Raw genomic sequence first — 24157 nt, 5'->3', positions numbered from 1 at the left:
AATACTTTTCATAAAATTCTCTTTCCTCCTGAATTTTAGGCTAAGTTCAAATATCAATCACCGAAACGATAAAAATTACAAATTTGAACCGAGAAAGATAAAACGATGGAAATCAGCCTCGCTGAAAAAGAACGTCAGAATACACCTCAAGTTATGAATTTGTGACAGACCCGGAGGAATAATGTTCCTTTACAAATGAATGAGTACACACCTGAAATACACGCTCGATTTTAAGGCAAGAATCAAGGCAAAACAAACTTTCCCTCCTCGATTTGTGGGAAAAATTTTGAAACATAAAGCGTTTAGTTCGACACGTTCTCGTTTTCAATCAATGTACCTATTAAACCATCACGAAACTATGACGCTAATAATTATTATTTTTGACATACCATCAAATGTATGAGGTCACGAAAGTTTGAGCAGTTTCTGCCGTTCACTTCTGTCCGGTATAAATGGCCATGACGGGGTAGTGCGTCTCAGTTATTACAAGTCAGTAATCAAATGAAGAGGGAGCGGAACGTAATATCACCCAACGGGATCATATCAATTAAAGGTGTGGAAATGGACGTCACGGGAGATGGGATGAAGTATCACTGGTTGTTATTACAGTAACAGTCACATCCCCATCCCCAGTCCCAGTCCCAGTCCCAGTCCCAGTCCCAGTCCCAGTCCCAGTCCCAGTCCCAGTCCACTTATGGAGTTTCCTGTTGACTCAACGGATCGACGAGCATTGTGGAAACCCTTAGGTGTCCATGGTGTTGTTGCTCTTCGCGAAGTTCGCAGAGCGCGGGAAGCAGGTAAGTGCATCAGGTGCACAACGCGTGACGAGAAATTAACATTTACCAACCATCGTTTCGTTGAAGGGTGAACGAAGAGGGAGGGGAGAGGGGGGATGAGGTGAAGGGAGGGGGGGGGACGAGGTGAAGGGAGGGGGGACGAGGTGAAGGGAGGGGGACGAGGTGAAGGGAGGGGGACGAGGTGAAGGGAGGGGGGACGAGGTGAAGGGAGGGGGACGAGGTGAAGGGAGGGGGGACGAGGTGAAGGGAGGGGGACGAGGTGAAGGGAGGGGGGGGACGAGGTGAAGGGAGGGGGGATGAGGTGAAGGGAGGGGGACGAGGTGAAGGGAGGGGGGACGAGGTGAAGGGAGGGGGGACGAGGTGAAGAGGGGGGACGAGGTGAAGGGAGGGGGACGAGGTGAAGGGAGGGGGAGGGGGACGAGGTGAAGGGAGGGGAGGGGGGACGAGGTGAAGGGAGGGGGAGGGGGACGAGGTGAAGGGAGGGGAGGGGGGACGAGGTGAAGGGAGGGGGAGGGGGGACGAGGTGAAGGGAGGGGGGACGAGGTGAAGGGAGGGGGGACGAGGTGAAGGGAGGGGGGACGAGGTGAAGGGAGGGGGGACGAGGTGAAGGGAGGGGGGACGAGGTGAAGGGAGGGGGGACGAGGTGAAGGGAGGGGGACGAGGTGAAGGGAGGGGGGACGAGGTGAAGGGAGGGGGGACGAGGTGAAGGGAAGGGGGACGAGGTGAAGGGAGGAGGGAGGGGGGACGAGGTGAAGGGAGGGGGAGGGGGGACGAGGTGAAGGGAGGGGGAGGGGGGACGAGGTGAAGGGAGGGGGGAGGGGGACGAGGTGAAGGGAGGGGGAGGGGGACGAGGTGAAGGGAGGGGGAGGGGGACGAGGTGAAGGGAGGGGGGACGAGGTGAAGGGAGGGGGACGAGGTGAAGGGAGGAGGGAGGGGGACGAGGTGAAGGGAGGGGGAGGGGGACGAGGTGAAGGGAGGGGGAGGGGGACGAGGTGAAGGGAGGGGGAGGGGGACGAGGTGAAGGGAGGGGGAGGGGGACGAGGTGAAGGGAGGGGGAGGGGGGACGAGGTGAAGGGAGGGGGACGAGGTGAAGGGAGGGGGAGGGGGGACGAGGTGAAGGGAGGGGGAGGGGGACGAGGTGAAGGGAGGGGGACGAGGTGAAGGGAGGGGGGACGAGGTGAAGGGAGGGGGACGAGGTGAAGGGAGGGGGGACGAGGTGAAGGGAGGGGGGACGAGGTGAAGGGAGGGGGAAGAGGTGAAGGGAGGGGGGACGAGGTGAAGGGAGGGGGACGAGGTGAAGGGAGGGGGGACGAGGTGAAGGGAGGGGGGACGAGGTGAAGGGAGGGGGGGACGAGGTGAAGGGAGGGGGGACGAGGTGAAGGGAGGGGGGACGAGGTGAAGGGAGGGGGGACGAGGTGAAGGGAGGGGGAGGGGGACGAGGTGAAGGGAGGGGAGGGGGACGAGGTGAAGGGAGGGGGGACGAGGTGAAGGGAGGGGGACGAGGTGAAGGGAGGGGGGACGAGGTGAAGGGAGGGGGGACGAGGTGAAGGGAGGGGGACGAGGTGAAGGGAGGGGGACGAGGTGAAGGGAGGGGGGACGAGGTGAAGGGAGGGGGGACGAGGTGAAGGGAGGGGGGAGGGGGACGAGGTGAAGGGAGGGGGAGGGGGACGAGGTGAAGGGAGGGGGAGGGGGACGAGGTGAAGGGAGGGGGAGGGGGACGAGGTGAAGGGAGGGGGAGGGGGACGAGGTGAAGGGAGGGGGGACGGGGGGACGAGGTGAAGGGAGGGGGGAGGGGGACGAGGTGAAGGGAGGGGGGAGGGGGGAAGAGGTGAAGGGTGGGATGGGGGAGGGGAGGGAGAAGAAGAAAAGAGTGAAAGAAGGTATTTTTACCATCGGCTTCTGCTGGGATAGTAATAATGATCATATGTTACTTCATCTCATATTCCCCTCTTTCCAGTTGCTGTTAACCATTCCTCCTCAATGGTTGTGAGGAGTTAATGTGATCTGAACTTGTACATCACCAGACATTAATTTCATGGGATGTTCCATGATTAGAGCTTCGGCGAGCACGCAGGGACTCCCAGCTCCGCAGCAAACGACCCGCGTGGAGGAGCAGCCAATCTGATGAGGAAGAGCATGAAGGGAGTGGTGAAAACCCTGAGGAAGAGGTGAGTAACTGGCTCATAGAATGCTGGCAAGTCATGCACAAGAGGAGTCTGCGGTAAACTTTGTGCTTTGTGTGTGTGTTTGGGGAATGCAGGTACGTGCACTGTGGTTTGCAGTGTTCAAGGGAGCCAAGGACCGCATGGATGCGGTGCAACGGCTACGCAGGGCACTTCGTCATCCTCAAGCCTCCTCAGCTTTTTGTCGGTGTGTTCTTGGGCATGGGGGTTTATTTATTTATTCACAGTAATATGTCTCATGGAGGAGGTTTTGTGTGTGTGTGTGTGTGTGTGTGTGTGTGTGTGTGTGTGTGTGTGTGTGTGTGTGTGTGTGTGTGTATTTCTATAAGCCTGTCTGTTTGTCTGTCGTGCTATAATTTGAGAACAGATTAATGGATTTCAATAAATCGAACTATGGTGGTTTCAGGGAACTCCGAAGAAAGTTTATGATGAAAAAAAAAAAAAAAGTTAAAAAATATTTTTTTATGGGAACACATGGTGAAACTGAAAAACGCCAACTTCCGATGCTGGTTTCCCCCGCACTCGGAATCCTTTTTCTTCTTGCCCTATTGATTCGCCATCACAGCAAAGATTGGTATTTCCATCAGCGAAGCAACGGGTCTTGTATGTGAACCTGGTGTACATCACGATCCAGGGGTCTCTCTTCTCGTTTCTATTTAAATATATCAAGCTCATTCTAACCATTGACTGACACACTCACTGATATTAAAGATCGGTACCTTCCAGGTGACTTAGAAAGCTGAAATTGTGCATGCCGACGGACATCGAAGCCCATACACCTGGAAAAATCACAGACCTGACGGAAAACATCCGTAAAGGAAAATAAATAAATGATAAAAATGCAGGTGAGTGACCCAAGACAATGAGGAAGCACGGTTCGTTATTGCTTACATTGTGTAAGCATACCCCGCTTGTATACCTACATACCTCGGTATCCAGATCATCATCATTGCTGACAACTGCATCATGCCCAATGGCATATGGAACCTCTTGGGGAACCGTTTCCACTTTTGTCTCTCTTGGCCCAACTGACATGTCCGTCCAGGTGGGAACGAGCTCTTTCAGCTCCTTTTCCACCATATGCTGCCACGTCTGTCGGTTGTCCAACCTCGCTCTATCTGGCCAGAAAGTTCGCAAAATATGTTTGAGGCAGATATAAATAAAGGATTCTAGTTTCTGTGAAATGACTTTGGATACTTTTCATGCTTCACAGCTAAATTTGTAGACATCATTGTTCTTTTACATGAATTGCAAGGACAGTGACAGACAATGTCGATTCACCAAGACTCAGTAGTATAATGGTCAGAGCGTCCGCTCTTGGGTCTGGGAGATCGGTGGTTCGAACCCCGTCTGAGTCATATCATGCACTTTAATAATGGTACGTGTTGCTTCCTTGCTTGATGCTTAGCATTCAAAAAGGACAGAACAAAGCCAAACATCCATAGGTTGGCAATAATAGCGCAGGCCCTAGATGGGCCTAATGGCCTCCTCGTGCATCGAAGGTCCTTGTAGTGGAACTCCAACAAAAAAAAACAACACTATGTGAGATGTGAACCTGGTGTACCTGCATCACGATCCAGGGGTTCGGATGGGAATAACAAATTACCTCGATGAACCGAATAAATAGGAATTCCACGTGCCTGGAATTGTTGCAGTACGTATTTGCTGTGTTCCAAATTAATTGGAACACCAAAATGTATGTCACGTTGTATCCATCTCGATAATTCCATGAGTACTTGGTCCAGTGTGAACTGCTCCACTCTAAAAAGTCTCACCATGGCGCACTCTTAAAACAGAGAATAAACCTCTCCAATTTCCGGTGCCCAACAGCTCACCTCGGACCTGCTCCACGATTTGGTGCAGTGTCCATAAATTTCAATCAATTTGGGATACTCCCACCTGCCAGAATCCACTTCCAGGAATCAAGCTCCAAGCATCCTGCATCAAAATTCCAGGTGGTGTGTCGTGAAAAAACTCCAAGGGTCAAGGGCATTGTGAAGGCAGTGCTTTGTCATCGGAGCACTTCCTTTCCACTCCGAGTGGGCGTGCACCGATTGACTTCACGGCAATAACAAATTTCACGTTTATTTTTAGACCTTTTGTGTTGCTTTTCCCCGTCACCACCTGCAAAACAATGGGACTGATGAAGCATTCGGTCAAAATATTTTGACATAGCCTCAAATTGACTTCATTTTGGTCCCTGGGATGTCACACGGGAGCAGCTCAGTGGCTGTTAAGACCTGTTCGGTGCCAACTACCACTCTGCTCCTGTCATACAGGAGTTCGACTGGATATTTTGAATGTAATAAATAATTTTGGAGCAATGATTGTTACTTTGGATGTCAGGACTTTCACGGTTCAAATTTGGCGCTATTGCTGCTCACTTGGTCGTGACTCAAGGCCATTAAAAATGTCCTTTGGCCGATGTTTACGGCATTTTGTGCACGATCGCATGCATCCACCTCGTTCTGCACTTCCTCTTTAACACCTGAACCTGAATCTTCCTATGGCCTTGGTAATTTCCACCTCATTCATGTTGAGCTCGTGTTTCAATTGCCCTGGAATCAGGTCGATGTGTTGCACGATATGTACGCGATGAGCAGGTTCTCCAGATAGTTGTCACAGAACTCTCGCATTCGTTATTTATTTAATTAATTCCACCTCATTTAATTTTTTTTTTATTCTGTTTGGTAGGATTGACGGTGCATGTCGTGGTTTGGTTGGCCTGCTGACCACGCTGAGCCATCCAGAGATGCAGCTGGAAGCCGCTCGCTGCTTTTTAGAGATGTCCCTCTCTGAAGAACCCAGTGTGACACTCGGCATGCTATCTGCTGCTCCATACCTCATCACCTTCCTTGGCAGTCAAAGCAGTCGGCTGACTGTATGTCACCTATTTCCTAACGAGTTAAATTTCTCCACACAGTTAACTGTTTGCAGGCTGGGAAGATAGCATTGAGGTATACGCATTAACATCCGAGCTGTCTGCTTCGAATCCCCACCCAGCTATCAGCTGTCACCCTGGTGTTTATCAGGCATGGTGATTCATCGATGTGTGTGCCATCTTTTCACAGGAATCCTGCTTGCTTGTGTTGGGAAATCTTGGAACCGAGGGGGAGAAGACTCTACAAACATTACTGAAGCAGGGCCTGGTTCCAGCTCTCTGCACCTGCCTGCAGGTAAAAGGAACTAGTGATTGGAAACTACCTGGTTTGCATTCGAACAATCCAACATTATGGAAATGTCGATTCGGAGCAGTTGCTGTGGGATCAGAAAGCTCAAAGCAGAACCAGGATGTTTGGCTCTTGCCTGTTGATGATCCCCACTCTGTGTGTGCAACCAGTCCTGGGATCCTACCATGGTCGAAGCCGCGGCTTTTTGCTTGTCCCAAGTGCTCCAAGGTGCTGAGTCTTTGCCCTCTGTAACACAGTAAGGAACTTCTCCCCATCAATCTCACATTCCCTCTTGCAACTCGCCTTTTATTTCATTGCACAAGCCTCGTTCCGCACGTATCGCTACAATACAAGTGAAACGTTGAGGGCTGATGGACTTGAGGGTCATGGTGTGTGTTGGCTGTTGTTTTGTACAAGAAACGTATCGCAACGTACATGGCAAAAATATGGGTGTTGACACGTTTTGTGCAGAGTGCTACTGAAAGCTAACGTGCTACCAATCCTCCTGGAGCTTCTCAGGCGATGGTCACATGCTCCGAGAGCGAAGCAGCCTCACCTTGGTGTGCCACCAATCATGGAGGTAGCCTGGTGTTTGCACTACATCCTGTGCAGGTGTTGTAACATTCATTTTGATCTTACACACGCACACGCACACACTCTGCAATTATGGTTGTTGATATCGTAGTGGGTGTGCCGATGTACAGTGGTGAGTGCACAGAGCAGCTGTTGCAACTTGGCCTGGTCCAGGCAGTCGGTGGTGCATTCTGCGTATTGGCGAAGATGATCGTGTCTGGAACGATACTCCCAGGTGCCGAGCTGGTAATAAATACAGCACTGGATACTGCCCCCATGGGGTTGTCTCTCTTGACAGACATCTCTTGATTTAACATTAATGACTGAGATACTCTGCTTTGAGCGGGCTGTGTGGTCGAGTGGTTAAAGACAAAGCATGGTTAAAGGGTCGTTTTGTGTTTTTTTTTTTTTTTCTTTGGTTCTCCACTGACTTGCGTGCGTTAGCCCAATGGCTGCTAATTCCTGCCAACTAGCACTCGTCAAGTGTGGAGCATATGCCGAACACATGTGAACACGAGTTGAGGGAAGCCTGTGCTAGGACAGTGACCAAAATAGATAGATTTCTCGTTTCCATGCTGAATTTTAACATGTGACTTTTCCTACTCCCAACCCAGCTCATTTTGCCCCTCGCACGTTGCCTGGGAAATGTGGCCGGGTTGGATGTAACCAGGCAGACAACCGGAACTCAGGCCTGCAGTGTTGGACCTGGCGTGCTCGCAGCTGGTGCTGTGTTCTGTGAGCACTTCAGCTCTCGCCTTCCATTTTTGGCAAAGGAGTGCTTGTGGCTCATCCGCAACATTACAGGTCTGATCAATGGCTCTCCACCATACCCACACCTTGGCTCTCACCTCATCATGCCAATCATCTCTGCTCTTCCCACCATTTTCCTTCTCGAGTGTTTGACTCCCTTCTCCCTTCAACAGAATGCGATGCCCGTGCTTGGTCTGTTGTGCAACATTCGGGTCTTGCTCCACGCCTTGCTCGACTCTCGTCACATGCTTGTGGAGTGGGAGCGATGGTAGGTAACCTTTCATGTTTATCCATCCACCTGGTGGAGGAATGTTCGGCTTCAGCATTAATTTGCGAGTTTTGAATCGTCCATGTTGATGTGCGGCGATGTTTTTAGTTTATTTCATTGCTCCCCAAAAAAAAAAAATCCACTTCACAAAAGGAATATTTTTACCTTCACTAAAGGAGGGTATCGCATTTGGGTCTGTTTGTTTGCCCGTACAGAACTTTCGTGTTTTTCTCCGCAACTGCTTGTCGGATTGAGACAAAATTTTCACCATAGGGGCGACTGCTAATGTATAATGTTTTAACCATAATTATGTCATCGGTGACATGGTGTGGCAGCCATATTGGAAAAACGGAAAAAAACTTTGGACCTCTGTATCTCTGAAACCCCACCAAGGGAAAAAAAAAAATTGAAACTTGGCAAATAGCAAGTACTCCTCATGGGGAATGAGTTTGATTTGTGGAATATGCATATGTAGAACGCCACATCTGATCAGCATGAAAATTTGAGGGTCATCTCGGGATAAAATGGTCCACAGACAAAAAAAAAATTCATTACATCGGTCACATGATTCGGCAGCCATATTGTTAAAAAAAAACCTTCTTCTCTGAAGTGGCTGAACAAATCGAGGCAAAACTTTACACATATGACCGCCTGTCCATGAGGAACAAAAGGTTCACACATGTCATAGGGCACATGTTTGGCAGCCATATTGGATTTACCCTAAAACCTATAAAAAAAAAATACACCACTCAAAATAAGTCCTGGTGAGGGTCTACAATCTCTGATTGCTCTTTTTCTTGTTTATGTAATGTGGTAAATTTGTGGGTTTTTCCTTTGTATGATGTTTATCAATTTGTTTTATTTGTACGCACTGTGTAACACGTCCACACAATGCACAACCTGTTTTGTATTCTTCAAATTCAATGAAAGAATACTTGACATGTGATGTATGTTAGATGCAGATATTTAATGATACTGTTACGAATTTGCGCCCGCCGGCATGCGGACAGCCGCTTTAGCCAATGGCGACCGTCTCGCCCACCGAACGGACAATTTAATCGCGACTTTCCGGAACAACGCCGAAAACCAGTCACGGGTGTGCTCCAAGCGCACACCACGGCCAAGTCAATATTCTACCCGCGTGCAACAGGGTCAATCGCCGAATTGTCGATATACCTAATTATTCGCGCGGGCAGCCCACCAAGAGAGACCGTACCTGAGCGAGGTCTGCTTGGACACGAACCGCTTAAGCGGTTCGTTCCGTTCTGGGATAACCGAGGGGGGTATTATCGCGAGACCTCACTGGACCCGATTCTTTTATCGGCTATCAAAAAAGCCCGCTATTATTCCGAAGGCAAGATAGCAGTTCAATTGGGGAAAAAGGACACAACGAACGGGTGACATTTAAACAAGCACATTTATTATTTACACGTATACAATCAATCATGCAATGAATTGGCGGGAAGGGACAAGACGCGAGCAAGACAAAGCACTACAACCGTCTATTTATTATTCACAAGCACTTAACAGTTCTACTTGCGGACATGGCGCCACAACATTCACACAAATAAACAAGGAAAGACCCCCTCAAAAACAAGGGGGTCAGACTGAACCCGTAGGCCTTTATTACCTGGAGCTTGGCCGAAGGAGTTCCACGAGACCGTTGCAGGTTATCTCCACCCTCGTGGTGCCTCGATGGGGCGACCCGCGACCTCCCGTCCCCATGGCAGCGAGCGTAGCCGCGGTTGAGCCCAGGCCTTGCCAAGCGGCCGGGTGATTCGGGCCTCAGCCGGCGACGCGTTGAGAGGAACGAACGGGTCTTGGTGCTCTTCCAAAGTTGATGCTCTTTGTAAGAACCCGTCCGTTCCTCAGCGATGCTCGAACTGTGCCAAAGCCCGATCACCTCAGACCGTTTGGCGATGGCTGGTGAGCTCTCTCCACACGAACATGCAGGTCTGCGCTGCACAGCAGGTTTGGCCACGCTCCCAGATCGCGTGTTCTCCGCTCTCCTGGACTTCTCCCCTGACTGTGTTCTCCAGACTCCACCGACTGACGACTGCAAACTGGCGCTCCACTCAGCCTTTCATAGGGCTCGAGAGACGAGATCTGACCTCCGCTCTTCGACCCCCACAGGCCCCGCCCCTTTCTCTCTTTTGATCCGAATTCTGAGGCGAGGCTTCCACAGAGCGGACGTGCGTGAGATCACCAAACTTGCGTGGCGAGCAATCCCCCGAGTGTGCCTGCAGCGATGCTGTTCGCTGGGAACTCGCCGTGGCTGGTGCAAAGATGGCAGTGTTTGAGGAGTTGAAGGTGAGGCGATGTTATTGGGGGAGATGCGGTCGAGGAGATGGTGGGGAGATGTCGCCGTTATGAAGGCAGTGTGGAGAGGGTGGTTGGTGGTTGGCGTGGTGGTTGGTGGGTGGCGTGGAGAAGGTGGTTGGTGGTTGGCGTTGTGGAGAAGGTGGTTGGTGGGTGGCGTGGTGGTTGGTCCAAAATAACGATAGTAAAGAAAAACGGCTAACTCAAAGATCAAAGCCCTGTCCACACGGATAATTCCCATTAAACAACGGTGGGGAAATCTAACTGAACACAGACTTATCGGCATAACTGAAGAGGACCTATGTGGTGTTCTGCGAATTTCCACAGCCGTAACAATACTTTAATCCTAATCATACCAACGTATTGAACAAGCTAATCTTTACCAACCAACATATTATAATCAACATTACCAACTGGGTACAATGTAGGTACCATTCCAACTGGAATGCACATCACAAAATCTATGAATGGTCTGTAATCAAACTATCTCAAGAGTAGAGATCAAACACAATGGTGTACAAAACAAAATCACGGGATTCCACTCGTTTCCCTCCATTATTATTCTTCATATGCAGCACCTGGCGTGGGGTAGAATCATTGGCTGAGGGCACAGCTTTGCCACAGATGCAAGGCCCTTTGCTGGTTTGGACAAGAATTTGGAATTTGTTCATGACAACAGCGATAGCTCGCCTACTCTTTGCAAAGGATACCATGGGATCTTTCACGTCCACCAATGAATTGTGGCAGAGGGGTCGCCCGTTTAACGGCCATCCGAGGGACGGTACACACGTCGACTCGCTCTGCCTGTGAAATACCGGGATGGCGGTTTCTAGCTGGGTTGGGATTCGAACCAAGGCTAACCAGTTGATATGCGAGCGTGCATACCTCCAGGCCATGGTCAACCCTTTCCCTCTGAGAGACTCGTGGAAGGACGAGATTTTTCCCAACACTATAAATAATTCAGCAACATGGAGAGTCATCATTAATGTATCTTGAGGAAATAAGACGACTAACCACTCCTTTCACGTCTTCAGACTCGTAGGGCTGCTGAGAAAATTTTTCCTTGGGTAGTGGGCACGATCCTGGACGGGTCGCCACTGTGACGCATGGCACCTGGACGGGTCATTCTTCTCAGCAAGCTGGTACTCGTTTTGCCGATCGTGGAAGGATGACAAGCTGAGTCAATCAACCTGGTGTTATGTTAATGGCAAGACAGGGGCTCGAATTCCAGACTATAAGATCTTAAGCCGCCTCAACCATTTAGCCAATACCAGGTTTCTTTGGAGGAAAGCTACCATGAAATGTAACTGATGTACAGTAATCACAACATTGTGCACGTGCCATGTTATGTCCCTAGGCGCTGGTTGTGCTGTGGAATGCTGTGAGATCGGGTGGAGAAGGAATCGTCACCCAGGAAACTGGCATGGAGGCCGTGCACCGGGGGCTGGCGAGCCCCGACTCTGCGGCGTTGGTCCCTGCCTTACAGCTCTGGGAACTGTTGCTAGCTGGAGGTCATAAGGTTTGGAACACAAATATAAATCCAGGCCATCATACCATAATTTAATAAGTGCCTCTCTGCCCGTGTGTTTGTTTGACTTGTATGCACTCAGACACTGCTGGGCGGAACGACTTGAAGACTGGCGGTTGTACTTGAAGGGGAGGGTAAAAGGGAGGGGGTGGTTCAGGGTTGGGGAGCATCCTAGTTCTCGATATAAATTTGTCATTCAGCACCACTTGGTGGAGGGAGGCAATACAAGTCATAACTAGAGGGGGAGCACTCGGTAGAGTGCAAAACGTCCACCGCCAATACTGCTCGGTCACTCAAGTGAACCTGATATCCTATTCATTCAATTTGACGTCAACAGTGCTCACAGAGTTATAGTTTGCAACTTTCCCTTTTACTTTTACATACTCAATTAATTCGTCAAAACTGCATTCCTTGAGACAAATTGATTTTACGTGGGTATATCCACCTGAAGTTCCAAAATCAGCCGCAATTATAATTTTGGCATGTTTTTTGTTGGAAATCACTTATAACATGTAGAAATGCAAAAAAAAAACAAAAAAAAAAAAACGAAATTTTGTTGGAAAATAAGTTGCAAAATTGTTTTTTTTCTCTTAATTTTTTTTTTTGGGGGGGGGGGGGTTGGAAATCACTTAAAACATGTAGAAATGCAAAAACAAAAATTCAAATATTTTTTCAAAATGGTCGCCATAGCGGCCATATTGGACTTTGGACCAAATCCAAAATCTAATGGCATGATCCTTGGACCATACCTAATCCCCCACCAAGTTTCGTCAAAATCCGTTGAGGGGTTTTTCCGTTATACTGTTCACAAACAAACAAACAGACAGGGGTGAAAACAGTAACCTCTGTCCATCTTCGATGGTGGAGGTTAACAAAATATGCCAGTTCTGGTGGAATCGACCTATTTAATCCTGGGTGAATGAACCCATCTGAAAGTACTGGTTCATTGCTCGTGATATATATATATATTATTCATATATATATATATATATATATATATATATATATATATATATATATATATATATATATATATATATATATATATATATATATATATATATATATATATGAAAATAAAAGCATTATTCCATGGCAACTTGTCGAACTTTACAAAAATTCTCATTTTCATAAATATTCTTTGTTTGGACCAAATCACAAAATACAATACATCTATCTGGTGGCAAGACTAGTCTCACAAAAAGTCAAACACCATGACTGGAAAGAAAAACAAAGTTCAATGGGATGCCCCCCCCTTTTCCTTCATATTGAGTCACCATAACCACAAAACCCTTGAGGGTGAGGGGTTGGGCTAATATTTCATTTAATTTTACTCAAAGGTATCTTTGTTTCGTCTTTTTGCTTCTCCCCAACATCGTGCTGTATCTTCGTGGGCAATCAAGATAAAGTTAAGATGAGGCCCTGTGTTCAACTTTGTCATTGATGATCCTTGCCAGTCTTCATCGTGGGTCCATTCGACTCGTCACTTCCTCGTGGGAAAGAGGGATTGAGCCGTCTATGACGTTCATTGTGTACAATTTTTGTTTGCATCAAAATATTAGTGACAAATCAAATCCTGTGAAAACGTATTTCCTCACCCTTGAAGTTGATGAGAACAAAAAGACAAAATACTTTGACTGTTTTGCTTATAATCTCAGCAAACGGTTTTGTACCCCAGTGCAAGCTCGCCTAGCGTACTAGGTACATGATTTTCACAATTTTTTTTTTTCATCAAGGTCTGAGACTGGTCACCTGCGGTCCCACTTGGTGGACCCAGTTGGCATGGAATGACTCGTAAAGCATAGTCTCCTATTTTGCTTATCTCTCCAGGAAGTGATGGCTGGGCCAGGTGCTGAGGACATACTTGGAGCTCTGCAGCTGCACCCTGAGTTTAGGGTACAAGAGCTCAGCACTCGGTTGCTGTTGTTGCTCCATGAAAAAGTGTTGGGGTCAAGGTTGTATTTGAATCCATAATATTTCACTTTTAAATACAGAGCTGATTAAACAACCAAAGTGGTGCAGAACCTCTTCAAATGAAACAGGTAGTGCACCACCTTGGCTATTTACGTTCTACCAATTGCAGCTGTCCCAAAACGCACCAACCTTGTCTATAACTACATCTGATATGCTAGTCAGTCACAGGAAGCTTTAACTTGATGGATTCCATGATTGAGATATCTTTGGATTGGTTGTTTAACAATCATAACCACAGGTGTATTTTTTGATAGCTTCTCATAACATCTTTCTCTGAATACCTTCTGAAAGAAAATGCCATTCAAACAACAGCCAACGATCCTCCCAGTATGGGAGCCATTAACTTAATGGGAAGCTTAAGTTTACATATTAGGATGAAGAAAAGTTGAAAACAGAACGGACGTCACATGTCACCGCAATCTAACTCTCATTGGTTGTGCTCATTTCGCCAGCCAGTCGGTGTTCGACAGAAAAGATTTTATTCCATGCGAAAACGTATCGCAAGTAAACTTTTCTTGCGACTTACTGAAACTTCTTGTCGAAGCTGAACGTCATATAAAACAAAAGAAAACTATAATAAAGATTTACTTTTCCAACCATGCTGTACAATATGAATCATTATGACACACCAACTATCTGCCAATATCCATACAAATTTGAGCCAAATGAATACTTACCCGTCAAGTTAGAAAGATTTTATCCTCAATTTCATTGGCTTGGGTGGTTCAGCCAACTCCTTCAACTTGGCTTTCATTTTTCCACCACTCTTCCATGAGCCGTGGTCCCCCCACCCCACACAAAAATCAATAACATTGGTATTCAAATTAATTGCAGCCCAGATCAACCATGCCAAGTGGTACAAGAAATAGTGGTTAGTCGATCGTCCATTGGTCAATTTAGCAGATAGATATACATAACGTGGAACGTTTTAAAGCAACACAAAATCGATGCAACAAATGACAAAACCAACATCATGTCAATCTTCTCCGATACACATGCGATGGCCAGGCGAGCACATCTTTCAACCAAATGAAATGACCATGCCAATAACACACTATACTGGTACATGCTAACAAGCAAACAAAAAGCCTTTTTGGAACAATGGTGGCATCTTAACGATCACTGCCAAAGAGTGATCACTGTGACAACACCGAAAGAAGAACGGTAGAAATCGTGACCATGGTTGGGAACTGGACAACTTATCTGCATGCAGGATGTGGAATCAGAGATGAGCTGTTCTACAAAATGTTTTTGTCACCACTTTCTAACCGCAGCCACAATGGTGACGTATGAATAGAGGTGGAGTAAAAAATACAATCAATTTTGGAATCGGCACCACTCGTGCAGTTTCGCACAAGTAGAGAAAGGCTAAAGATCTCGTCGGAAATATTAAGGATGGCTGATGCTGGTTCTTTTACATTTCACCTCGTGGTTAAATTAACGACTTCAGAAAGACCACAGAATATGGTTGGTTTCACCCACTTCACATCGTCACTGCTTTCTGATGCAATTTTCTGGCAGTGTGTACGCAGAAAAATGTGTCACCTGGAAAAGAGAGCAATATCAAATGAAAAGGAGGCAATAAACATAATGAATGACTTCAAGTTATGTTTAATCATAATGCAAAACAAGACAGGCTGGAATGAAGGTGGAAATGTTTTGCTCCAGGGCTGGCAAGATGTCCCAGACCTAAAAGGTACACACACTCACCTCCAAGCCGTCTAGCCTGGGTTTGAATCCCGAACCAGCTATAAACTGTCAGCCCAGTGTCTCACAGGCAGGGTGAGACATCAACGTGCGGCGTCCCTCAGATGGACGTTACATTGGGCATCCCATCTGCCAGTGTTAGTTGGTGGACGTTAAAGATCCTGAGGGATCCTTTGTGGCACCCTGAACAAATTCCAAATTCCTGCTCCAACGTACAGGGGGCACTGCATTAGCGGTACAGCTGTGCTGCCAGCAAATGATGCCACAACAATGTATTGCTTACAAAAGGTTCTGCAGCACGCCACCACACTATGGTAGATTTGAGAGAAATAGAAAAGTTCCACAAACTATTCCCTTAAAGACTTTGCATGAACCAAGATTTTGTAATATTGTTTACTTGCAGGGTTACCCGGCGTTGCCCAGGTGGAGGGGGTGCTGAGAAGTGGGAGAAGCAGGTGAATCCTAGGCAGGAGAACCGACGGAGTGGGGGGTGAGGAAACTGTGTCGGGGATCGGAGAGCCAGAACACCAGTGGGTAAAGGGGTCTAAAGGGTCTTAGTCCTTATGGGTCTTTGGGGTCTTCAGGATATTAACTGTCTTTGGGGAATTAATTGGTCTTATGGGTCTTTGGAGTGTTCAGGGGTTTTATCTCCCAAGCATGTAGAAAGTCTTCTCTCAAGCATGCAAAAGAAAAAAAAAAAGTCTTATGGTTCTTCGGAGTCTTTAAAGGCTGAGGTTGTGGATTAAAATACACCGAGGACAACCCCTGGGTCAGACTTTCTGTGTGTGCCAAATTTGGTGGTTGTCGGTCCAGCGGTCTTCACAAAAAAACACGTAGAGACACAGACATCCAATTAATCTTATTTATTAGATATTTACTTAGGTTCCAATTGTGCGTCGAGTCAGGCCAGCTGTGCAGTGAACCGATGGGTGGAAGACACAGTTCGACTAATAAAATCGGTGTGCTGGCCTCTGGCCGTGTTACGTCACGTGATATTGCATATCAATGAAAAAGCCAGAAAAGTGATCTTTAAAGGCTCAGGGGGTGGATGAAAATACCCTTAGGACAATCCCCGGATCGGACTTGGGCTGTTTGCCAAATTTGGTGGTTGTCGGTCCTTGCAAAAAACACGAAGACAGACAGACAGACAGACATCCGATGAATCGTATTTATTAGATTCATCCATGTGTACCCAACAAATTTTTATGTACACGAAAGCAATGCTCATGGATTACCTTGTATGGGGTGCTGGCTTGTACCACAATACACACAAGACGAGGACTTCAAGTTGGCAATACATACATGCTTTCCCCCGTCTCTACCTGCGATCTTTTCTACCCCCATTAACCCTGCCTATCCCAACCCTCTTAATGGTTAATGGAGGAGTTTCCTCCCCTTGTATCTATCTATCTATCTCTCCTTCCTATTTTACAGTTTGTTCATTGCCTCGCTTATTGTGGCCAACTTGTCCCACTTAATTTTGTTGCCTTTTTACTCCCAATCACCTCTCTTCTATGAGCCCAGCTTTTGTCAACAACAACCACCACCACACGTTCTCATTACCTCTGCCACCAAAGGTGAAGGAGGTTATGTTTTCACCCCCTTTTTTTGTATACCTTGTCGAGGCTCGTATGAGAGCTAACACACAACGCACATCAAGGGGGGCATGAGACAGGAGGGGAGGGAGTGGGAAGGACAAAACAGTGGGGAACAGAGACATTAGATCTGTGGAAGGGAGAGAGATGGGACGGGGAACATGGGGAATAGAAGATGGACATTACAGGGACTTTCAGGAAGGAAAGCAGGGAATTTGAAGGAGGTGGGCTTGGGTGGATTATAATCCACAAAATATGGGTGGATAATTATCGGGGGTAGAAAAGATCGAGGATTTGGATGGGGGATGATAAGAGGTGGTGGTGAACAGCTGTTTTGAAGGCCTGGAGGGAAGAATGGGAATGAATAGAGTGAGGGAGTTTATTCCAAAGGCGGGGAAAAAAAAGAGGAATGAAAGAGTGAAGGTGAGCAGTGATTCGTGATTTTAGTAGTTTTACCAGAAGGGGGTTGTTGGCGGACTTTGAGCACCCTGCGGAAATGTGGTGGGGACAAATCGCAGAGAGAGCAGGGGGGCGAGGCTGGAGAGGAGACGGTAGAAGACAGAAAGACCACCGACCAACCTGCGGCGATTGAGTGAGAGGCCCAAAGACTCGGCCTCATTGCGGGAGATGCCAATGATCCAAAATGCCTTGGTTTCTACATCGTGAAGCCGGGAAAGGTGGGAGGCAGGAGCACCAGCCCAGAGGGCTTTCTGTCTGTGTGCACGATATCTCAAAAAGTTGTGGAAGGATTTGGATGAAATTTTGTGGACAGGTTGGGTGTGTGACAAGGAAGAATTTATTCGATATTGGTGAAGATCTGAATCCAGATCTGGATATGAGAATTATTTAATTTTTAAAGTGACCACCATTGAGAGATCGGGCCAAAAACGATATATAGCACATATTTCAAAAATGTATTGGGCCCGATATGTTCTCGTGGATCAGGCATTGCGTGGCGGAGGTACGTGCTCCACCGAGTGCGCTTTTTGTTTGGCCATGTTTTCACTTGGGTGGGGGTGGTGCTGTTTTCCAAAAGACATTTCATTCATAACTTTTTTTTTTCTTCATGTTTGAAGAGGAAACTGGAGAATAGATTTTGACACCAATGCATTGATGGATATGCCTCCACCCACGTATGATGTGAACCCACTGTTACGTTTGATCTCAATTCAAGGTCCCATGAAAGAGCGCACGAGAGAAAAGAGATGAGTAGAAGAGAACATCACGTGCTTCAAATTTGAGTTATGGTCTGCACAATGATTCTCAAAGGGCGCTTGGCCTTTGATTCATTGCACCCAAAAGTCAATCTGTTCATCCTTGTATTACAGTCTATATTTGGGTCTTGAAGGCACTCCACAGCTCTTCAGGATTCCCCAAAACACCCAGACCCCACAAATCCCCACTCGGCCTGTTTGCAAACTCCTCAGCCAACCTCTCATACTTGAGCTTGCCAACATCCAGCCTAGGCTGGGATGGTACCATTCTCCTGGATTTAAGCTGCAACTTCAGAGTTGCTACTTCGAGCCTGAGCACTCCGGTAGACCCTGCAGTTCTGGATCATCCTCCAGCGACCATCAACGAGCACATGGTCAATCTCCTTTGCCACACCGCCAGCGTTGGAATACCAAGTCCAGCAATGAGCCTGTGGACGCTGAAACCGTGAACCAGCCACCCTAAGTCAATGACTTTTTGCAACATCAAGGAACTTCGTGCTATTCTGGTTTACAGTTCCAGACACATAGGGACCAACACGTCTCAAATCCATCCCTATCAGTTCCAGTCAATGCATAGAAATCCCCCAAGACGAGAAGAGTATCTTGCCTGAAGCAATGATCAACCACAGACTCGAGCACGGCATAGAATATGTCCTTCACGGTGAGATCACTCACCTCAATCGGAGCAAATTCAGGATCAGGGAAACGTCACCCAAGGAGTGATGAATCCTTCATCTCATAATACACTCGTTGACAGGTGTTACCTCATTTATCATTGGAGTCAGCTTGTTGGACACAGCTACAGAAACTACTTGGGATTTGGTAACCATCAGAGTGACCAGACCAATAGTAGGTGTAACCACCCGCCATGATCTCGCCACAATCCGGTCTCCGAACCTCAGAGAGTGCTGCAATACCGATGTTCAAACGCTTGTGCTCCGATGATAACAGAGACAAGTGATCATCCTCTATTCGGGATCAGACATTCCAGGCACCCAGCCGAAGGGACCACCTCAGGTTAACCAAAGGAGACTGCCGTCTGGTGGACGACACCTCAGCACCACCCCAACACAGTATCACAATCTGACCCGAGAAGGTTACCCTGTGGTCTTCCTCCCATCAAAGAGTGGGGGTCCCGAAGGCTTTGCCCCAATCCCGTCATCCATTGCACTGCCCTACGGAGGGCAGCTGCACAGGAGGTACTCCCACGGAGTGGGTTTTCAATTTTCTTTGCATTTTTCTTGTGTTTTGCAGAGTGAGGGTTTTTACGGTGGCCGAAGTGCAAATCCTGCCACCAACCTCCAAAAAAAATAAAAAAATAAAAAAAAAGAGTAACAACTGCAGGACATCCACAGACAGTTGAGCACTATATATGGATGGTCATTGGCTCACAAGGAGCTCCTCCACCCTTTGAAATCAGTACTGACCATACATTAGTAGTCGCTCCTTTGGTGAAAATCGTCTCAATCCGACGAGCTGTTGTGGAGAAAACACTCAAGTTCTGTGTGGACAAACAAACCTCAATAAAATACTCTCTCCTCTGGAGAGGGTTATAAATGTCCAACGACTAAATTTAGGAGAGGCCTTGACCTTGACAGCAATCCCCAAAGGTGTCATCCAAAGGGCCATAAAATGACATTTATTGATGTGAAAGTTGGCAAGGGTAAAAATCACTCTTGAATCTTCCCAGTCTGTGTTCGTGGGACGTTTATTTTTATATCGGCCGACATGATGGATGATACACTTTACATGGTGATGCCATGATGAGAGGATCATATGTCCCGACCGATTGGCTTTCTCGCAGTAGTCATTGTTCCAATTTCATTCACAAGATATGGCGTACGTCAATCAATAGTGCATCATTTGTAAAAAGAAAGAAGGGAGCTCCAAGCTCAACTCTTTCAAAAATGGAACCTTGGAAACAGCCAAGAATTCAGCTGGGCATCGAAACACCCTTAAACGGGATACCTTTGCCAGCATCACAGAAGATGTCAGCGAAACGGAGCAACCGGAATCCCACTTCTATCACTCGCAATGCCTCAGCTATTTCTGTGCAGTCAAAAGACTGTCGACAACCAATGCATTGCAGCCCGGGACACCCAGCAAGACCACCCGTTCCAAGTTCCTGTCCCCCTTCCACCAATGAGAAAGGTGGTCTTGGAACTCTGCCTTTTCTGCGGAAAGACGAGCAAGAGGAAAAAGTCCAAAATTGATGAAGATCTCCATCAATATGTGACTAAAGACGGAAGCAAGTCAATCATTCTTGTAACCAAGAACAAGAATAATTCCATAATCCTCACAATTGGGGTTGACTTGATTGCAAAGGCCATATATCACCACTCTTGTCAGCATGATTGTTTAAGAGGAAACAATGGGAGAGGAACAGAAGTCCAACCGAAAGAAATACGATGAAGCCTTCTGAAAACTATCGATGTTTCTCGAGTCAAGTCATCCAGAAGAAAACTCCTATTATGCCATCTTCGATCTGTGCAAAGAACAGGACCTTGTTTGTGGGATAACAGAGGAGGATGTACACCAGTACAGTGTACAGAGCCCAATGTTGAAGATGAAGCAATGATTCATCAACGTTCTAATTGACCAACAATCAAACAAATCTGGGATATTAGTCTTCCCCTACTCATTGGCCCCAAACAAAGCCAATGCCATGCTCAATTAATCCAGTCCGAGAGTTGATGAAATAAGATGTGCAGCAATGGTGTGACACGCCAAGATTCTCGCAATGTCTCAATCAAAGACGCCGTCCACCCACCTCAGTTCACAGCCTGAAGTAGAGCTCTCCTAAAATCCCTCCTCTGGTTCCTTCTGTTCTTCCTTACCCTCATCGACAGACTGCTTGCAGACAATCTTGAGATGTGACAGACATGAGAACTGTTGCGAGTGCGTTGGATGTTGTGTTCAACTGTACCAGAGGATCGGTTTGTCTGTGAAAGCATCAAGCAGTTGGATTGGGTCTGGGAACTCCAACAGGATTGAAATTAGTAATGACCATCTTAAATCGCTTCGGTCATTGCATTAGTTACGATGAAGTGATGTGGCTGGAGACAAAATTTACCTACATATGCTCTGATGGAGAACGGGACACCCTGATGGCCTCAAATTATGCAGTGGCTTGGAAACAGGTGAGTACCTCGTACCAGTGAAACCACACGATTATGTCTGACGATCCAAAATACATACGATATTGCACCAGCATTTCTTGGAGCATCTCGTATCACCTTCCCTCTGAACTTTCAACGTGCGCTTGGGCCAACTATATGTCTATAATCATGGACTATGGTTCTGGCAACAACCGAAGATACATCGATGCGTCACATCTCGCTGCCCGTCTCGAGGAGAAACAACCCGGTCTTACTGAAGCCATGATTGGGTTTCGTGCCTCGACTCGATGTGACCACATCATTGTGCCAAAAAGGTGAGGTGAAGGCCTTAGATTTCGAGCATCATGACGCTGATGCAGTTAATGTTATGGCATTGCGCTGACTCGCGTCTTACGAGATGGACGTCCCAGCCATAATGTCATATATATATATATATATATATATATATATATATATATATATATATATATATATATATATATATATATATATATATATATATATATATATATATATATATATATATATATATATATATATATATATATATATATATATATATATATATATATATATATATATATATATATATATACAAAACCTTTGACATAAATGAGGCACAATAACAGGCCTTCATGTGCATGAGTGGTGGAAAATGGAAAAAGCCACTGGACATAATGAAGAAGATAAACTGTGCATCCCGACACTTCCTTGTGCCGCAACGCTTGAAAATCACCTCAATAGGAGACAGCAAATGGACTGGGAATAGAATGGTACTTGGGCAATTCAGTCCCGGAGTTCCTCACAGCCCGTTCCGAATGAATATGAGAAAAGGGTTGAAGCGACTGCTCCGGAAGATGATGAAATCCAAGCGACCGCTACAAAAGATGATGATGATTCAGGCAATGCATGGAGCGAGGATAGTAGTGACAGCAAAGAAGAAGAAAGCATTGTTTGAATCAATAAAACTAGTTATTAACCTTATTTCTTCGTAAGCTCTCATCCAACACCTCACTCGCCTATGTTGGAGAAAGATTCAAAATGACGAGTTGGTTGACATAACATAATAAGATCCTTTAAATCATCGCATGGTCACTCGTAACTCAAAATAGTTTTACTGTAAACTTCAGTTCCCATTTCATATTTGTCAGTAATACATAAGGATGCTCTAACTGGCTTAGTTTCGATGTAAAATCGACTCGATTGTCATGCTTTTGTACTATAAAGGTGACGAACAGGTCACTTTCGGACATCACATCACCACATGGTCACCGACGACCTTGAAAAGAGTTTCTCTGTAAATTTTAGGTACCATTTTATATTTATTGATAATACATCATTATGTTCTTCATGGCTTAGTTTCTGATTAAATCGACTGTTAATGTGATATTTTCGGACACTATTCGGGTGGATGACGTCACCTTTAAGGGTTGCTGTCAAGGTCAAGGCCGCTTCCAAAATTCCTGTCAATGGTCATTTATTATTCACGGGACCTCAAGGGAAGATTTGAGAACGATTTTATCCTTGCAGTCTTTCTCATAAAGAAATGTCATTTTTATGGTCACATAATCAGGGGTGGTAGGGTTTCAAACCCATACTTCCGGCCCTGTATCAATGTATATGTTAGACGTCAGGGGTCGTTTCCATGCGTCTGAACTCAAACCTTTTGCAGTCTTTCAAATGAATAAATTTTCTGGGCTCCCGGTCTAAAAATCTGCCGGGGGATTCACAGCAGTCTCCCGGCTTGAGGATCACACGGATTCTGTGTTTGTTCACTCGAGTTACTCTGTTTTTTGTATGTGCTTCGTTTGATCCATGGGCCTTGTGTCCAAAATCATTCTGTGCTGTAACAGGTGAGCTCAAAACACCTGTGCCAAACTGACACTCCATCTAAGCACGTCAAACCTCATTCCGACTCGCATTAAGGTTGCTCAAATGTCAAAACATACTTTAGGAAAACACAAAACGTTAAATCCCGAGGACAATAAAATGACATGCAGCACAAAATGTTGAATTATAGGATCACAAATGGTTGTTTTGTTCTTCAATTTCTCGATAACATCCTTAACACAGACATTTGCTCTCAAAAGTCCCAGCCTCGTGCATTGGCAATTTGCACATTTGCAGTAAGGAAGGGATCATTTATTTTCTGTGTCAAAGCAAAGGTGGCAGAAACGTGATGGAACTGAGGTGCTAATTTTCCGACGGAAATGGTGGGAACGGCAGGTGATTTTGGTGAAACATACCTCAAAAATCCAAGAGCCAGTCTCTGGGCGGTAATCCCGAAATCGAGCACCCCGACGTCGTGTGGCATCCTCAAGACGATCGGCAAAGTGGAGTCGTGCCAAGCGCTCCGGACATTTGATGTGTTCCAGCGAGGTCTTGTCTGTTGGCCAAATGCCTTCCAAGGTCACTTCCGCCGGCCTTCATTTGACAGGAAAGTGGCAAATCCAAGAATTACAAAAATAACTGGAGTTCATGGAACACCTTACCGCATGTGGTCTTGAGAACAAAGGACATGCATGGGAAGAGGGGCTTTTCAACTCTTGCTTTGTGTTTCCGAGCATGATGTATATTACCAATGAGCCACAATTTTGTTGAATCTCGATATTCCCGGAAGCTGAAAGCACGAGAGGAAAGTTTGATTGGTTGAGATGGCGTAATATCTACATATACGGTATATATATATATATATATATATATATATATATATATATATATATATATATATATATATATATATATATATATATATATATATATATATATTTTTTTTTTTTTGTCGTAATTATTTTGTTCTGCGAAACTGTGGGTTTTCATAAATGCCAACCAGGCAATTTGTGTTCTTCAGTGTTTAAGTATATCATTAAATTGAAATAAAATAAAAGTTTTAAAGGTTGTAGAAAAGAGCAAACTCTTTTTGGAAGTTTACTGCTGTTGATCCACCGTTTTTACACCAC

The 24157-nt window shown here is 46.3% G+C and overlaps 2 protein-coding genes across 10 annotated transcripts in view; one reads left to right on the top strand and one right to left on the bottom strand.

Moving 5' to 3' along the window:
* Positions 1–454: 454 nt before the first annotated feature.
* TMCO6 (transmembrane and coiled-coil domains 6) lies at positions 455–14159 on the top strand. 2 transcript variants are annotated; one of them, XM_085898492.1, is made up of 12 exons: positions 455–797; positions 2853–2965; positions 3058–3167; positions 5675–5861; positions 6052–6156; positions 6321–6406; positions 6622–6762; positions 6855–6969; positions 7338–7527; positions 7647–7741; positions 11418–11579; positions 13419–14159. In XM_085898492.1, the coding sequence occupies exons 1-12, from the start codon at positions 695–697 to the stop codon at positions 13560–13562; spliced, it is 1551 nt and encodes a 516-aa protein (XP_085754618.1). In that variant the 5' UTR covers positions 455–694; the 3' UTR covers positions 13563–14159. The 2 variants fall into 2 exon arrangements, with proteins under 2 accessions (XP_085754618.1, XP_085754619.1); XM_085898493.1 differs by having other exon boundaries at positions 2822–2965.
* LOC147018628 (nuclear pore complex protein Nup98-Nup96-like) overlaps positions 14025–24157 on the bottom strand; it is an 87597-nt gene continuing 77464 nt past the window's right edge. For all 8 annotated transcript variants that reach the window (XM_085898485.1, XM_085898483.1, XM_085898487.1 and 5 more), the window contains 2 exons: positions 23444–23621; positions 14025–15107 (listed from right to left, as the gene is read on the bottom strand). In XM_085898485.1, the coding sequence (XP_085754611.1) occupies positions 15054–15107; positions 23444–23621 (232 nt within the window). In that variant the 3' untranslated portion in view covers positions 14025–15053. The remainder of the gene's footprint in view (positions 15108–23443; positions 23622–24157) is intronic.

The sequence above is a fragment of the Eptatretus burgeri genome, chromosome 10 (genome assembly GCF_056783735.1).
Source record: "Eptatretus burgeri isolate ZD-2024b chromosome 10, Ebu_testis_v1, whole genome shotgun sequence".
Lineage (NCBI taxonomy): Eukaryota > Metazoa > Chordata > Myxini > Myxiniformes > Myxinidae > Eptatretus > Eptatretus burgeri.
The sequence above is the reverse complement of the archived record's forward strand: the minus strand, read 5'-3'. Positions and strand labels throughout refer to the sequence as shown.

Bases quoted from the DNA above. Each gene is read 5' to 3' on its own strand.
- TMCO6 (XM_085898492.1), top strand. From the start codon at position 695: ATGGAGTTTCCTGTTGACTCAACGGATCGACGAGCATTGTGGAAACCC. The intron at 6,763-6,854 runs GTGTTGTAACAT...GCCGATGTACAG, and splicing joins TTGCACTACATCCTGTGCAG to TGGTGAGTGCACAGAGCAGC. The intron at 7,528-7,646 runs GTCTGATCAATG...TCCCTTCAACAG, and splicing joins GCTCATCCGCAACATTACAG to AATGCGATGCCCGTGCTTGG.